At 40.2% G+C, this 17,202-nt stretch overlaps 2 protein-coding genes across 2 annotated transcripts in view; both read left to right on the plus strand.

The window, feature by feature from the left end:
* The first annotated feature begins 3,181 nt into the window (after positions 1–3,181).
* On the plus strand, positions 3,182–11,584 carry rsph3 (radial spoke head 3). The gene is made up of 8 exons (XM_034076341.2): positions 3,182–3,372; positions 4,491–4,572; positions 4,661–4,802; positions 4,897–5,042; positions 8,457–8,660; positions 10,216–10,378; positions 10,570–10,656; positions 11,288–11,584. The coding sequence occupies exons 1-8, from the start codon at positions 3,263–3,265 to the stop codon at positions 11,341–11,343; spliced, it is 990 nt and encodes a 329-aa protein (XP_033932232.1). The 5' UTR covers positions 3,182–3,262; the 3' UTR covers positions 11,344–11,584.
* Positions 11,585–16,711: 5,127 nt separating this feature from the next.
* ezrb (ezrin b) overlaps positions 16,712–17,202 on the plus strand; it is a 36,796-nt gene continuing 36,305 nt past the window's right edge. The window contains 1 exon segment of the mRNA XM_034075752.2: positions 16,712–16,738. Coding sequence (XP_033931643.1) covers positions 16,727–16,738 — 12 coding nt within the window. The 5' untranslated portion in view covers positions 16,712–16,726.

Genomic DNA, 17,202 nt, shown 5'->3' on the forward strand with positions numbered 1-17,202 from the left:
CGTCTCACTTTGTTTGCCTGATGTGTTTCATAAAAGAAGCAAACATGCCTCATTGAGAGAACGGCATGTTCAGGCACATGCGCTAACACAGAAGGAAACCAGATGAGGTCACATGGGCGGATTTGGTTTTTCTCTGAATTGCAGTTCTTGTCTCTTGACTGATTTGATGCAACCTTTCTTCCTTCCTTTCTTAGGTTGTCTAACACTCTGTTTCCTTCCTCGACTAGCTGATACAATTCATACCTAAGTTTAAACAGTGAGTTACACAAGTCAGAGCAACTTCCCGAAATCCACGTTAATATGTGAAGTTATTACACCTGAATCAAATGGGAATTTCTGTTATTCTACATTAGGTTTTTTGATTTGTGTGGGGATTAAAAAACAGGAAGCTCTTGTAACATAATGCAGCCCAACAACATTACAAGCCACAATCAGCCAAAGATCTTTAAAAGTACTTTTACTGCTTGTTCAATTTTGTTTTCTTTGACATATTTATTTGATCATGTCTCATTGATGTTGTCACATAAAAGAAAATGTAATAAGTGATATTGTGAATTGCCAGCAAGGCAGCAGAATTTGTCTGCTCTGATTCCACTTCTGGTTGAAGACGGCTCATCTTAAGCTGCAAGCTGATCTTATTTAATGCAAAAAAAACTAAAAGCCAGTGAGGGAACTTGAGTCTTCAGGTATCTGTTGAAATACCTTTGCTGAAATACAGTGGTTGTGTTGCAGGTAACTTCATAGCTGAACTAAAAACAGACGCAACACAAGTTTAATTAGGCTACAAACTGACTTGTAATAAACACTTCAGAGCTTATGATAAACAATCAATCCCATGCATCGGTCAAACAATTGCGAAATAACTCCCATTTAAGTACCTATACGCCTTACAATAAGAGTTCATTTCAAGCTGCTCTTTCACTCTGATTTTCACAATAAACCTAATGTGCCCCTCATCAGTGAACATTGTTAATGCTTAGCTCAATGTGATGCTCATTGCATATGAAAGGCGGAGCGGCACAAAGCATCGCATTTGTAACAGAAGTAATGATGGAATAGATCATACAAAAGGAAATATTTGCTGTATATTTACCTTACCATTCTAAAGAATATGTTAATTTCCGCAACAGAGATGATAGATAATAATATGTTTGCTTTTTTACAGCTCTGTACTTTTTTATATTTATATATATGATTTACGTTGAGGCATCTGAGAGGAGAATGTTAGCTGTAATTTACTCTTGAGGGTATTACTTTCAGGCTGCTTTCAGCCCTGAAAACCATCACACATGGGAATAAACCTGCAGCAGTCTACGTGCTCTCAATGCACCACTCACCACACATTGCACAATCATAGACTTAAATTGAACAAATCTTTCACACAAGTATTATTTTTCGTCGTAAAGCATTGGACTGCTTTACATTGTCGCTGCATATGTTCAGCCCATTCACATTGTGCATTTAAAAATATCACTTAGCGTTCAGTTATTGCCTCTCTTCTAACCTCACTGCTCCAAACTGCTCCCACTAACACATGTTGACCTCCTGTCCACACTGTGCAGTATACTCACTAATAGATCCTTCCTCCACTTGGATGCCAAGTATCTTTAATAAACACCCAGATTCCCGGGGACTTGAGTCATCACCTACTGTTTGAAATACAATTGTTCTATTGTTATTTTATGTTTCTGGATTTAATTAAAAGGTTTAATCCATTCTGGAAAAACGTTGTCTTTTTTTACATCAAAGAATGATGTTGTGAATACATTACTGCACTGAATAGAAATGAGTGTGTGCCCTGGTTGCGTAATCTCATGGTTTACAGTCAACACTAATGAGAAGAGCCCAACAGTCTACCCTTTAATTACGCTTCATGATTTGTGACAGACCAACATAAACAATATAACATGCAGGGGACAGCAAATCCCAGTCCTTTACAATTCACTCGTTTGAACAGACGTTCATTATTTATAATATAATGAACATAATTATTATAAACACATGATGTAGGTCCAAAGTAGTCTTCTCCTCCAGCAGCTGCTATATTTGGCTGTGTTGTGAATACAGTATCGTTTTTGTGGAAATGTTATGTAATGCCCCTTTGTTTTGTTATTTACATACCGTTTTCCCAATTGTTTCTTAAGATATAACTCAAATTCTAAGAAGTCATAAGAAGTACTCAGCATGTTTGATTGTTTTGTTGTGAATAAAATTGTAATGATTCTTTGTGATCTATTGTCGTGTGTTATGTAACTAATCATACTTGCAAGAACTGGGGCACGATCATGAAATCTCTGATATGGAAAGCAAATGTGCCGTTCAGTCGTCACTCTAACCGCAGAGCTCTCAACCTTTGTACTCACAAATACAGATTAGGGTTGTATTGCGGTGCCCTATTTTGTTCTGAAACTTTCAGACATTTTGTACAGCTGAAAATGCTCTCTGTGGTTAAGAACTTGTTGAGCAGAGTTTCTGCTTTCCTCTCCCAAATGCCTATGTGATGCTCACATTACAGTGTCATGAGCATAACAAGTCAGTTTTCAAGGGCACAGTTTAAACATTTAAATACGTTCTCTGTGATATTAGCAGAAAAATATACAGGACATTGGTTTTAACCCTTCTATAAAGTTAATAAATAGGTTTAGTATAGCATTTACTTTGTTTGTCACCTATTGACTTCTGTACAGGAAATGGGCCTTACGTCACTGACTCATACTAAGAACTGAAAAGTGTTGAAACATAACATGAAAAGTCACTAAGGTTGCCTGAACGCAACGAAATAGTGCATCTGTTGACCCTCTAATTTGGTTTTAGTTGGAAAAAGGTTGCTTGTATGATATTGATTTAGTCTTTTAGATTGGAAGTTCATTCTAACAAAAGGATAAAAGGTCCATGTTGCTTTTGATTGTACCTAACTATTCCAAAGTCAGTAAGCTTTTCAATAATTAAGTAAAGAGAGCTCAATATAACAATATAATAAACAACACATCTATACTTCCATAACAGTGCAAACTCCTGCAATATTCTAATAAAACGTTGTGTTTATTTTATTTTATTGTTTTTGTATTTTAATATTGAATTAAATCAATATAAAAATGGTTTAAAACCATGACAAACTTTTTTACCGCCTAATTATAAAGGAAGTGACGTAAGGGCCGTTCTACTAGACTTCCTGGAGACGGTTGCTACAACAGTTCGTTGCCAACTGTCACTCTACCACTTAACGTTACCTGAAGTTTTGTCTACTAGTTTCTGACAGATAATGGCTTTTGTTTCACCCACCAAGAGGGATCAAAACGGAAGTTACACTTTCTCCAGCCGGCCCAGACCTGTGGAGGACAGGTCCAAGTACAGAGAGCCTCCGTCCGAACAGTGAGTTAGTTGATTGATTTGTGCTAAGCTAGGTGCTAACGTTGCTTCAGCGCTAGCATTGAATTAAGGCAGTTGGAACTAGCTAGCATACTGTAGCTAACACATCATAATATTCACTGACTTTCACAAACTACAGTTCAGAGGCAAATATTGTACTATTTTGTTTACACTACACTCAATCGACAGCTTTAGTTAGTTTCTAGATTCTTATCCACTGAATAAGATTAAAAAAAACAGAAATATCAAATCAGCTTGTAAAATATGATGCATTGAGTGGATACTACTAATCAGTACATTGCGAATTCAGAATAATTAGGTTTGACCTTAACAACACGACATACTCACAAGAACTATGATAAAGTGTAATATTTCTGTAAGAATGCTTCATCGACTCAAATGGAGTTTGCTCTTTGGATGGACCAAAATACCAAGAAAACACATAGTAACTCTGTAATTAAAACATGTACATTATTTGTCATAGTAATGTTAAACGAAAATGCGAAAATGCGTTTTATTTGTTACAAAATACATGGAGTTCCTGAATATAACATATAATGATGTAATACTTAATGAAAACGTCAATTCTTCTGAATAACTACTTCTACTTTTGTATACATTTAGCTGAAGACTTTAGGATTTTTATGTACAGGACTTTTACTAATTTTGCATTTAATGCTGTAGTATCAACTTTTTTACTTAAAGGAATACTCAGTCCCCAAAATGAACTTTTGCTTATCTAGTACCCAGCCCAAGTTACATTGTATTCTCGAGGTAAACGTTGTTTTTCCGGCATGCATCCATTGTGAACAAACTAGAATTATTGCAGTGTTTTACAATACACAGAATTGTGCTTGTAAAACACAATTTGAGGCAGTCGAGAAATCAAGGTAACACAGGAGGAAGATTTGGTATACAAAATAAAGTCATTTTATTGAAGTAATCCTTTAAGTATTCAATACTTCATTTACCACAGAAAGAAACCCCTAAATAATTGATATCTAATGCTGGTTGGAAAATACCAGCTTAACATGGATCAGGAAATCACCCTTTTCACATGTAAAGGTCAGCCACTAATAATCTGACTACATGACTGCACTGTGTTTTTCCTGATGATGTAGGACCCAGAGCAATTATGGGAACATTATGTATGACCGCCGAGTTGTCAGAGGAAACACTTACGCCAAGAAAATCATACCAACTGTAAGTATGAAACACTCATATCATTGAGCATGACCCCTCTTTCTGACATTATATCTAAATCATGTGCATTATCTTCCCCCTGTGACAGACAGCTCTGCCAGACCCTGTCGAAGTTCAGAGACAACAGGAGATCCGGAGGAGAACCGTTGCCGCAAAGCGAGCCAGGGAGCAGTGCAGAACCAGGACTCCTGAAGCGTTGCAGGGCAGAAAACACATCGACGTTCAAACAGGCAAGGCTTCAAAACATTCCTACTATCATTTATTCATTATGAGTTTCTCAAACGTGCTGTTTGAAAGTTGTTTTGTAATTCTCTTGCCCTTTAGACCTTTATCTGGAAGAATTAAGTGATGTTATAGTGGCTTCAGATATCGAGTGCCAGACTGATGCTTTCCTGGACAAACCAGCCACCCCGCTGTTCATACCTGCCAAATCTGGAAAAGATGTTGAAACCCAGATAGAGGAGGGAGAGGTAGGAAATAGCTTTACAACGGGATTCAGAAAAGTCTTGAAAGTTTGGAAAACACATTGCCCTAAATTGTTCAAGGTTTGGAAATTGCTTGAATAAAAATGAACGTGTCAGCATAATCTGGTGTTTCATCTTCACAATCACTCCATAGACACTTCATAGTTCTAGAACAGGGGTGGGGAACCTCCGGCCCCCGGGCCGTATACGGCCCGCGAGACCATTTGCTACGGCCCTCGAGGTAATTTATAAACATACGCAAAAAAGAAAAAAATTAAAGAAATCTAGACCGCAAAAAAAATAAACAAGCGAGTGCCTGTTTTTCCTGGCCAAGGTCAGGGTCCTTGAACACATCACGAGCCTAACGTGTCATCACGTGGTATATGTCTCGTCTGTAGGGGTGCAGTTCTGACGGAGAGCACCGGAACGCCGCTCCGCCACTTCCACAAATTGCAGTACCCCCGTACACATGCTGCAGTTTCTGCGTGGCTGTGTCTCTAGCTGAAAGCCCAGTAACGATCTGCTCATCTGTCATCTTCTTTCGTATAACGTTATATGTCCAACTCGGTATCGTGTAGCCATGCCCGCATCTCTGGTCCTAGGTCGAAGAGGCTGGCTTCCGAGGGTGGTCTATATAAGGGGCAGATGGTGATTATATGGACAGCGGTCTGCTCAGGGTCACCGCACTCGAATGCCGCACTGTCCGCCAAGCCCCACGTCTTCATCGAGGTTTTAAAGCGACCGGCCCCAGTTCGTAGACGGTTTAGAGTGGTCCACTGCCGGCGCGGTAGGTCGTCTCCTCCAATGGTGCCATCTCCTGGGTCCCAGATGTAACGGTGGATTCGGGAGGGCCCGGCTGACACCCACTCCTGCTTCCAAGCTGCTGCCAACCATGCATCTCTGGAGATGTCCTCAGAGGTGGAGTTGAGCATCTCTTGAGCTGCTATGTTGTAGGGGTGGCGGGACTTGAGTCTGTTTGGAGGTGCTGGAGTTATTGTGGTGTGGTGCAGGATGTGCCAGTCATACTTTTGTGCCTTCCTGGCCAGGGCGAGGGTGGCAGCCTCCCGTCGGAGGCCGGCCGGTGCTATTCCCGCGAGGACTGGCAAGAGGGACACAGGGGTAGGCTTTAAGCATCCAGTTATTATTCTGAGGGAGGTATTGATAGCCACGTCGACCTTTTTCGCATGAGGGCTTCTGCTCCAGACTGGGGCGCAGTATTCCGCTGCAGAGAAGACCAGGGCTTGAGTGGATATTCGCAGTGTCTTAGCGGAGGCTCCCCAGGTTGTTCCAGCGAGGCGGCGGATCAGCGCGACCCTGGATGTCACCTTGGCCTTGACTTCTTCCAGGTGTTTATTAAAGGACAATGTCCGATCCAGACGCACTCCAAGATACTTCGGGGCTTGCTGGACCTCCAGACATTTGTTGTCAACGCGCACCTCAAGTTCCCTCTTGGCTTCTCTGGTGCTAAGGTGGTATGCCGCTGCGACTGTTTTCCCGACGCTGAGCTGTAGGCGCCACCTTCGGAGGTATGCTACTAGTGTGCCCATGTCTTCGTTAAGACCCTCTTCCATCGCCTTCCACGTTGGTCGGCTCAGCATACTGCGTAGCCATACTTTCTGGATGTTGTATCAGGTAGGTCGTGGATGTAAATATTGAACAGCGTCGGCGAGAGAACAGACCCCTGCGGTACCCCGTTCTTCAGTCTTCTGAGCCTACTGCACTGGCCATTGCTGGTCTGGAGGATAAAGCTACGGTTGGAAAGAGTCTCCATGATGAACTTCACCATGTGGCGGTCCGGTATTGTCCTCAGCAGCTTCAGGTGGAGTCTCCGGAGCCACACAGTGTCATATGCAGCAGTCAGATCCAAATACACTACCCCAGCTTTCTCATTGGCCTGGAAGCTGTCCTCGATGTCCTGGCAGAGTAGTGTTACCTGGTCTGCTGTTGATCTTCCACGACGGAAACCAGCTTGTTCCCGTGGGAGCTGGGAGTCCACCACTGGCTCGATGCGGCTATGGATCATCCTCTCCAAGATCTTAAATGGGACACAGAGCAACGAGATTGGTCTGTATGACTTGGGGTCTTCTGCAGATTTATTTGGCTTTGGCAGAGCTATGACAGAGGCACGGCGCCAAGTCTTTGGGAGCTTTAATCTCTGGTAGCATGATGTGTAGAAAGCACAGAGCCAGCCAGATGTTGTTGAGCTCTGGTGGATGACGAACTCCGGGTGGATGTTGTCACGGCCAGGGGATTTGCCTGGCTTGAGCTTGCTCATGGCCTCACTGAGTTCCTCTGCTGTGAATTCTCCCGAGAGGTTGGAATCGACACTGGCCGCTCCCGAGATGCAAGACACCTCACGCGATGTCAGTCGGGCAAAGGCTTTGTCAGCATCCGGGAAGCGGCCGTTCTTCATGAGCTGGGATGCGATGGCGTTTGCTGTGACTGGGCAGCTGTGGGGTGTTGTATTTCTGCCTGTGAGCTGGTTGATGGTCTGCCATGCCTTGCGACTAGAATGGGTGAAGTCGATTGATTCAATGACCTCTGTCCATCTGGCCCTGCGGGTGATATCCAGCTTCTTGAGCAGTCATCTGTCATTCTGATCATACAGTCAATAACTTTGTTGTTATTAGCATCTGGTTAGCTAGCTATGCTAACGAATATAAGAAGCTTTTTCTACAACCAGTGAGGTAAAGGCACATCTTTATATGATCATTATAGTTATAAAAAAATAAGAGAATAAAGTAAACGGGTATAAAATACTATATGACAGTAAAACAAATGTGTTATTAAGAATACAGTTTGAAAGGAGAGTGATTTGTAAAATATCCATAAAGAAAAAGAAAATCTGTTTACAGTTCTGTTTCATCTGGTGTTGAGATGTTTCCATAGATCTCCTAATGTTGCTCTCAAAGTGCACCAGATTGATGCTTTTAACCTCAACATTTAAAAACACATCTTCCCGGGGGAGAACACCCCCCTAGAGGAGGTTAGCCCCCCCCCTCCCCCCACACACACACACTTAAATCATGTTCACATGGATAGGAAACTAAATACATTTGCATTTTGCACACATCTTGTGTTCATATCTTTCTGTGCTGGTGGTCACGCCACACCGTGCACGTGCATGCACGAGTCATGGTAAGATATCTGGATTAAGAGGTTGCTTTTTCTTTGCACAGCATGAAAGAAAGGCCGAATGAATGGGCTTTGATTTTAGTTTTTTTAAGCAGAGGTCAATCATTTGTACGGCCCTCGGAGGATGTTGGAAAAATTGAACTGGCCCTTGAGAGGAAAAAGGTTCCCCACCCCTGTTCTAGAACAACACATTTCAGACAATATTTAAAATGAAATGCATGCAGGATAACAAATAACCCTTGTGTTTCAAAATGTCTAATCACTTATTCAGAGTATTCTCTGCAGTTGTTTGACTTCGACAGGGAGGTGACGGCGCTGCTGGAGGTGCTGGTGGGGAAGACGGTGGAGCAGTCCCTGGAGGAGGTGATGGAGGAGGAGGAGCTGGCCTGTCTGAGGGCACAGCAGAGGGCCTTCAGAGAGCTGAGGAACAACGAGCTGGAGGAGGTGCTGCGGCTCAAGGAGCAGGAGAAGCGCCGCAGTAAAGAGAAGGTATGGCAATGGAAATTCACTTTTGAAATCATTAAATAGGAGGAAGTCTATCCCAAAGCTTGAATATCAGGAGAAACCAGGGACTCATGTCCGGAACATTCAGATGGAGTCGGGCTATTTCCTTTCATTTAAACTACAGTCAATGCGGCCGCAGCAGAGTCAGCTTTCACAAGAGAGATGTCTACAGTAAATCGTTTCCCCAACAATATTCTGGGGTTGGTGTTGCAGAAAGGTAATATCCGGTGCAACAATCACTATTTGAGAATCTGACTTCCTGTTTGGTAATGTTGCCATGGGAACGCTGTCAGTCAAATCTGATCAAACCATAACCTTACAGCCAGATGAAGCAAATGACTACTTTTTTTTTCTGTTAAACTGTTATTGTTTATAACTTTCCTAACTCCAAATTAAATTATTAGACACAATTAGTTTCAAAAAATACTTAGTTTAACTATTTGTTGGGTGCTTTTACTCAGTAAAATGATATTAGAGTGATAATATATAATAATATAGAGTGCCCTTTATGGACTGATTCGGAACATTTTGGAGAAATGCGTGCTGCTGCAACGGCAGGTGCAGAGTCGCCAGCAGCACCATCGGCTGCAGTTCTTTCATCGCTATTTCGTTTTAATAAATCCTTAGACCTTTTAAGCCAATTTCTGATGTCCATTTTGAAATTCAAACAGAAATGTGAGTCTACAGAATGCACAATAAACAAATCCAGAATAGGCGGCAGAGTGTGACGCTGTGATTGGTCTAAATGTGGACGAATCACAAATCACAACAGACACATGCATTTATTTGATGTAGCATGCGATTTTTTATTTTGTTTACTATCTGACATCACATCGTAGCATAAAAGTTCACAGTTTATTTATCATTTTTTTTAGTTTATACATTTTTTTTTTTTAAATGTTATAAATAATAAAAAACATGTTTATTGGGGGAGGGCAGGAATGTCAAATGGGAGGGCCTGGCCCTCCCTGGCATGGCTCTGGGGTAGAAACTGTTTTTCACTCGGTTTGTCCTTGATTGAATTGACCTGTAGCGTCTATCCGAGGGCAGAAGAGCAAACAGGAAGTGTCCAGGGTGTGAAGAGTTTACAATTATTTTGCCTGCTCTGTTGAGGTTGGCTGAAGAGTTCCTCCAGAGAAGGCAGTGAGCAGCCGATGACCTTCTGGGCTGTGTTGATGACCCTCCGAAGGGCTTTTCTGAGCAGCTGCACACCACGTGGTTAGGCAATATGCCAGCACACTCTCTATGGAGCAGAACGTTTCCAATTGTCAATCAATTAGTGTGACCATACTATAACTGAGTGTGTCTTTCTAATTTGAGTTTCTGTATGTTTTGGTGTCTTCTTTGTCTGTGAGAAAATACGACCCAGTTATTTTAATTATTTCAAGCAAAGATCATGTTTCCATAGTTCCAGAAAACATCTGAGGCTGTGTGCTTTTTCCACCCGAAGGAACATACATCAAAGGATTGGGACAGCAGATGAGGGAGCTAGGATAAACGTTGACATATTATTTGTGCTTGTTTTTCCGTCTGGCCTCAGGAGCGGAGAGTGGCCCAGCAGAAGGAGATGCTGAGGAAAGAGAGAGAGGTTGCAGAGAAGATTGCTGCGCGGGCGTTCACCCAGCAGTACCTGGCTGACCTCCTCCCCGCTGTCTTCACCTCGCTGAGAAGCCACGGCTACTTTTATGACCCCGTGGAGAATGGTCCGTCTTTCTTCTCCATCACATGCTTCCATTAAAACCAACCATTCTACCCTTTTGACACATGAGGGCGCCAGCGCACCGCCCTGCACACAGCAGCATCTGTTAAAACCTGCAGGCTGATCTGTGACCAGCAGCAGATGAGATCACTGTGATGATCTAATTTTTTACCATATTTGTGCTTGATTTTCTAGATATTGAAACTAATTTCTTCCCCTGGCTGATGGCTGAGGTGAACAACAGTTTGGAGAAGAGATACACGGCAAGGGCGCTGCTGGACAGTAAGGAAATATTAACAAATCTAATCAAAATGTATTATAGCCCCAAAGATGCCTCAAAGGCTGTACAAAGCAAACAAAAGCAAAGACAATAACAACAATACACTATCTATTTTCCTGTTGTGCAGAAGACTTCTCTCTGCTCTAGTTCAAACCTGCTGTCTCAATGTTTCATGAATATTTTAGGATGTTTGAATTTTCCAGGTTTCATCTTTTGGCTAAATTATTTCGTACATTTTTTTATGAATATTTAATACATTCTTCATGTAAAACCTTCCATGATTTTCTTTTGACTTTTTTTCATTTATTTGCAATAATGTTGATGTTTGAACTATTGGTTTTGATAAATGAACATTTATAAAGGTGTCACTTTGGACACTGATGAACTGTTATGGTATTTCTCACTATTTCACATTTCTTTACGAATTTAACAGATGATGTATTAATGTTCACAGGTTCTCCTCCAGGGGTCACCTGTGCATATTCACTGTTGCAGCGCCATCTAGTGGCTGTTATTAAACATTACAGGTAATTCGTGTCAAACATATTTCCACATAAATGACTTCATTCTCTCTCTCTCTCTCTCTCTCTCTCTCTCTCTCTCTCTCTCTCTCTCTCTCTCTCTCTCTTTCAGCAATCATCGATGATGTCGCTCAGAAGAGACAGGAGGCGTTCAAGGACACACAGTGATATCTAACTGAGAAAGGTCAAGGGCATGAGTGCATTCTCAAAAATAAAATGTTTTTTCTTTGACTAAACTTCCACGAGGCATTTGTTAACAATATTATAATTGTAGTTGTAGTAGGGACGTTGTTGTGAAATAGTGAAATATCCCAATGCTGTATTTTATTATTCTTTTTAAAAATCTTTGGACTTATTGCTGCATATTACAGTATAAACTTTAAAGAATAAACTTTTCTTTAAACGTTGACCATCAGTGTTTGAAGTTGGGTTATTTTTGAAAAATAATGATACAAAAAATAATTTAGTTGGTTCTTAACCTGTTTAAGGATTTGAATATTTTGTAATCCAAAAGGTTGTTATAAATCATCAGTAACACTAATGTCAGGTGCAAAATAGTTTTGTCTGTGTGTCAATACTGTGGCCAGGCAGGTGGAAACATATTGTCATTCTTACAGAGAATCAATCAATGTTTATTTATATAGCCCAATATCACAAATGTTACATTTGTCTCAGTGGACTTCACAGTGTGTACAGAATATCAGTATGACAATACGACACCCTCTGTCCCTAGACCCTCACATCGTACAAGGAAACACTTCCAGAGAAAACCCACAGGTTAAAGGGAACATGGGAGAAACCTCAGGGAGAGCAACAGAGGAGGGATCCCTCTCCCAGGACGGACAGACGGGCAATAGATGCCGTGTGTAAATCGAAGAGATAATACATTTTACAGCATAGGTAGTCCAAATGTTTGGAAATGCATGTGTCTATAATAAGAAGATGAATCCACGAGGATGTCAGCAATCCTGTGGGAGCCTTCAGCGAAGTAGTACGGTGAGAGTCAGGCAGGACCGCAGAGACTGGTTCAGCCACGACTCGAAGTCCAGGACTCAGGATGAACATCTGACGTCACTGACGTCATTTTTCTTTCAGTCATAACAACCAGGCTGTGTATTTTTCCATGTCACTTATCAGAAGAAATGTTCTGCAAACACCAAACACAGCAGATCAGACAAATAATGTGAGTATTACTATTAATAAAAGAAGAAGAAAAAGGTCCCTGAGGAGGAGAGGGACGGGTTAAAAAAAGGAACTCCACATTTTTAGTAAACCATTCAAAGTGCCTTCCTGTGAATTGTATCTATTTTGCATCTGGCATCACTCTGCAAACAGCGGCTCATTCTGGTGCCGTAAGGCAAATCAGCACTGTTTTGCATTGCTCAGAAAGACTGCTTATTCATTTAGCTCACCAGCAAAAACAAACAAAGCAAACCTATTTTCTACACTTCTGTCCTAGTTATGTGAAATAACTACACACAGAACAATACCATTTGTCTTTTTATCTAAACACGTGTCACCAGTCCAAAGCAGTGCAACATTCCTTACAGCATAGCCATGTAAAAAATGTAGAACAGGAAAAGGGGAACAAAGAAGTAAATATTGGAGGAATCCATCACAACTTCTTGTCAACTACATTTTGGGTAAACAAGTAAGTTGTCATCAAAATGTGCTACTGATCAGTGCTGGAATATTGTGTGAAAAAACAACAAACAGAACAACACTCCTTCAAATTAACACAACATAAAATAACCATACCAGTCCTAAATTAAAAAGACAATAAAGTGAACTTAGACTAAACACTATAACATCCCTTAAATGTTTTAAAACTAATCATCTTAAAGCACAGGTAACATGCAATGTAAGAACAGAAAACACACTTGTTCAAATCAGTTTGGTTTCCCTTCCTTCTACTTCCTTGTTTTTCTCTTCTCCCTTCCTCTCTTTTAAATTCATATAGTGACATTAGGTACTTTTGTACTTCTTATTCAATAAGCTCCAACAGTGGCTAAGGAGAAGTTATGTTGACAATGGCCGGTTAAGTAGTACAAAGTGGTAGGCAGGACTTTCACATCTCTCTGGTTTCGTATTATGGTGAGAAGTAGGTACAACCTCTGATATATACGGCTCTATTTTAATCCCGTCACCTGATTGGGCGGCACACCAATGACGTCACTCGCTCAGACGCGCGCTTCCCTCATGTGCTCAACTAAAAAAAGTTTGAGCCGTAATGCATCAGCGTGCAGGATAGGAGGTGACACCCCTATCTATACATAGCAGACACACGAGGTTTTCATTTATTTATCCAGAGTCATAGATGGTATTTATAGTTATTACTCACATAATTGTTTTCTTATTAATGTAGTTATCTCAGCTATCTTGATTTACACAGATAAGAGCCATGTTTCTTATTGAGCAATAGACTCCCTGATCCTGTCAACAATTCAAGTTTAACTCAGTGATTCATACACACATATAATACTGTATGATATGACTTGGAGGAAAATGACATACTAATCTACAATATGTCTCTGAAGAGTTTGAAAATATGTTTAAAGAAAATAAACTTGGTTCAAACAATGATATCTCGAAAGGCTTAAAAAACAAATAAAGGAAACATAAATTGTAATATAGCAGTGTATCAGTTAGTATGGGATTTATACACAGTAAAAGTACATGATTGATATGATTGGCACATATGTTGGTCATTAACGTTACAATGAGGGAATCAATGGATCTTGTAATTATTATTGATGTAAAAAAACAATTTCACAATTAAGAGTGCACATTTACGGCCTAAGAGAGCCAAACACTTTATTGCCGTTGTGTCTTATACCAGGGTTCACAATTTAGGTTGCAATCTTTGGGATTTTAATGATGACATCTTTTCAGTTTCCATGACAGCAGGACCCCAAACATAACTGACTGATTTATGATCTATATTTAAATCCACAAAATCCCCTGCACTATACGGGGGAAATCCCTGTTAAAAAGCATGGGTGGAAATTAATTAAGTAGCCTACATTTAGTCAAGTAGGCTACTGCATAATTGAGTAGATTTTGGAGGTATTCATACTTTAATTGAGTAGACCTGGGAGTATAACAATTAAAGATAAAATCCACCTTTACCAGCTGCAAAATTACGACTGTCACAAATTAGACTGGAGCAATATAATATGTATTTTTTCAAAAAATAGCCCCCTGCAGGTCCCCCTCAGGTACCGGAGCTGCTCAGCCTGCCGGTGCCAGCAGGAACTGCAGCGCGATGATGAGCGCCATATTGCGCCGGGTTGCACTGAGGAAGGGGAAATCTGCCTGTGAGTTTCGGACAATCATCTCCTCTCCACACCTCACCAGCTCCGGTAAGACTTTGGGTATCCCATCTCTGTTCCTGACTGCAGCATGCAGAAAAGCGAGGCAAAAGCTGTGCACAAATACACTCCACACACTATTTTCCCGGCGCACTTTCTGCTGGCTCTGCACAAAGACATACTGTAGCCTAAATCTCACAACAGGTGTCTGTGGGATTACAGTAAGGATGACTGCATCGTTGAGGAAACTCCCACACAAAGAGCAATATAACTATTACAGTCTGACATTAAACACAATGAATCTGTGAACAGTTTTGCGATTAGTTTTTTATTGTCAAACATATGTCGTCTATGCACAGATCAAAGAGCTGGAATTACTCGTTTCCCTGTCGCTGTGGGTGTGTACCCACAACATAGACGTCACTTTACCGTGGAAAAATGCCCTGAAAATCATCACATTATTATATTTATGGGAATTATTATCACCTCAAAAGGTTATTTGTGACTAGGACAGAAGCACCTACCGTTAATGTTATCTTTCGTGTAGGAACATTGTTTATTTGTTACTCTTAAAGCGATTGTTGTACTCGAAACAGAGGTGTAACTCTCGGATAATTGGGTTGTGGGTTTGTCAACAACCCAAAGCGTCAAATTAAAGGATTAAAAGCGGGCAGGGTGGGGAAATAACGTTATCATATATCTAGTGGGTGAGGCACTTTGAGTACCACATTTAACCTGCCGTAGATGATTCAACAGTGTCAAGGTAGAACACAACATCAGCACTTCCGGTGTTATATTTCAGAATAAAGTGTTGGGCTGGAATTAACACTATGAATTAGATGATGTTTGATATATAGAATAAGTCTTAAATGACTGCAAACAATTACAAAAATATTGTTTAATGTGTATGTCAATGCACATTAAATAGTATACATTAAATGTGATCTTAAATCAAACTTAGTTTTGGACAAGGACTTTGAAAACGTCTCTTGTTATGTATTTCTTTACAATGTGGCACAGTTCATGATCAAAGGATTTAATGAAGAGATAATTGAGATATGAATACATATTTTAAACACCCTTTCAGCCCTATATTTCTGGTATTTGAAGTACCTGACCACATTTCTTTTATAGCATTGAAGTTGTTAAAGGTAACATTTCTAATTTTTGTGTGGATGTCCAATCAGTGTTCGTGTTAAATGAAGTCACTTCAAGTTGTTAATTCCCTAATGCATTTTCTATTGATCGACAAGCAGTTCCCTACATGTACCAGCATGCATTGCGTCCAAGCTGCTGAGGCCCAGGATCTCTGCCGAACATATTCTCTTGTACAGCTATTGAATCCTCTGCCTTCCTCTGCTGGTTTTCTTTGGTCGTATACTCTGGTTTGAAAAATGTCTATTTCGGTACGCCATTTTACTGGAAACTGAGTTAGTTTTCAATGCATGTGAGGAGAACAAGGAAGATGTGTTATAGATCATGGTTACCCAGAGGCAGAGAATAGAAAAACAAACTGAAATAGCCTGAAGTTCTTCTTAGCATATTTTGTTGTCTCTTCAAATGGGGCTTCTTGATGCCGGTACAACTGATGTTGCAGCTGTAAACACATTTTTATTTGTCATTATAACAAATGGGGCTCAATCAACAACAGTTAACATCAATAGTAGGCTTATACTAAATTGCATTCACTAAAAAGTATTCATATAATACCTATCAAACAGAGTTACAAAGGGTTTTCATAAGAACACTAGAACAGATACATAAACACAAAGAATAATGAATGAAATTATTTAAAAAAAACACAACACATTATAAATCACAGAGTAAAACAAACTACATAAAAACTATTCTTAAAAAAGTGGATTTCAAAAAAAGTGATTTCAAAGTCCTGATCAAGTAAAACAATGTTTATGGTTGTAATACAAGAATAGGATTAGATCAAGTTTGATGTAGTCAAAATTGGACAAATAATCTCAGAATTTTTAAAGTGAACGAATTAGAGATTTATCAGAAGTTACCAGCTCTTATTTTGAAGTTCAGTCGGGTGCGCTTCCGGTGTTGTCGGTGATTCATCTGATGACTGTCGCCGCAGGAGTGCCACTCTCAGCCGGGTTTAAGTATCGCCGAAGAGACTCAAACTCGTTTCTCTTCTTTCTCTCTTTTCAGGAAGGCACACGGAGCTCTGGTCTCTCCTTTGGAAACACTTTTTTATTTAACAGAGCGAGGAAAAAGACAGAAAAATGCCTAAAGCGGTGAGTTACACTTTTCATTATTGATGTTTCACTCAATGCCCTTCGCATCGCTGCCTTTTATGCTTAACTGAAACTTGACAGGTGATGAAACTTTCCTAAAATATTCTGTTTGCGGTAGGATTTGTAACATGGGATATATTTAGAAATTGGCCAATTTGTATGAGCACTTGTAGGCTACTTTTGGTAATTTAAATATATATTTTAATGCTAATACTTCTGTACTTTTACTTGTAACAGAGTATTCCTCTACTCTACTTCTGAGTATTTCTCCCTCTGACTAATTTAACTTATTGTAAGACAACTTAGGTTTTGGTAATGTGAAACAGTCAATGGCAGCATATTGATCCTGATGAAGAATATTCTATTTAGTATGAAATGAGTGAGTCATTGAATCAGGATTCATTTGTTCAGGTCTGAAAGGTCAAAGCCTATGTATGTTTGGTTATAAACCTTTTGTCTTATTT

This window comes from Pseudochaenichthys georgianus, chromosome 24 (genome assembly GCF_902827115.2).
Source record: "Pseudochaenichthys georgianus chromosome 24, fPseGeo1.2, whole genome shotgun sequence".
NCBI classification, from domain to species: domain Eukaryota; kingdom Metazoa; phylum Chordata; class Actinopteri; order Perciformes; family Channichthyidae; genus Pseudochaenichthys; species Pseudochaenichthys georgianus.

What these genes read in the sequence shown, in the direction of transcription:
- rsph3 (XM_034076341.2), top strand. Translation starts at nt 3,263, where the DNA reads ATGGCTTTTGTTTCACCCACCAAGAGGGATCAAAACGGAAGTTACACT. An exon ending in CCAAGAAAATCATACCAACT is followed by an intron (nt 4,573 to 4,660) that starts GTAAGTATGAAA and finishes CCCCTGTGACAG; the next exon opens with ACAGCTCTGCCAGACCCTGT. An exon ending in ACACATCGACGTTCAAACAG is followed by an intron (nt 4,803 to 4,896) that starts GCAAGGCTTCAA and finishes CTTGCCCTTTAG; the next exon opens with ACCTTTATCTGGAAGAATTA.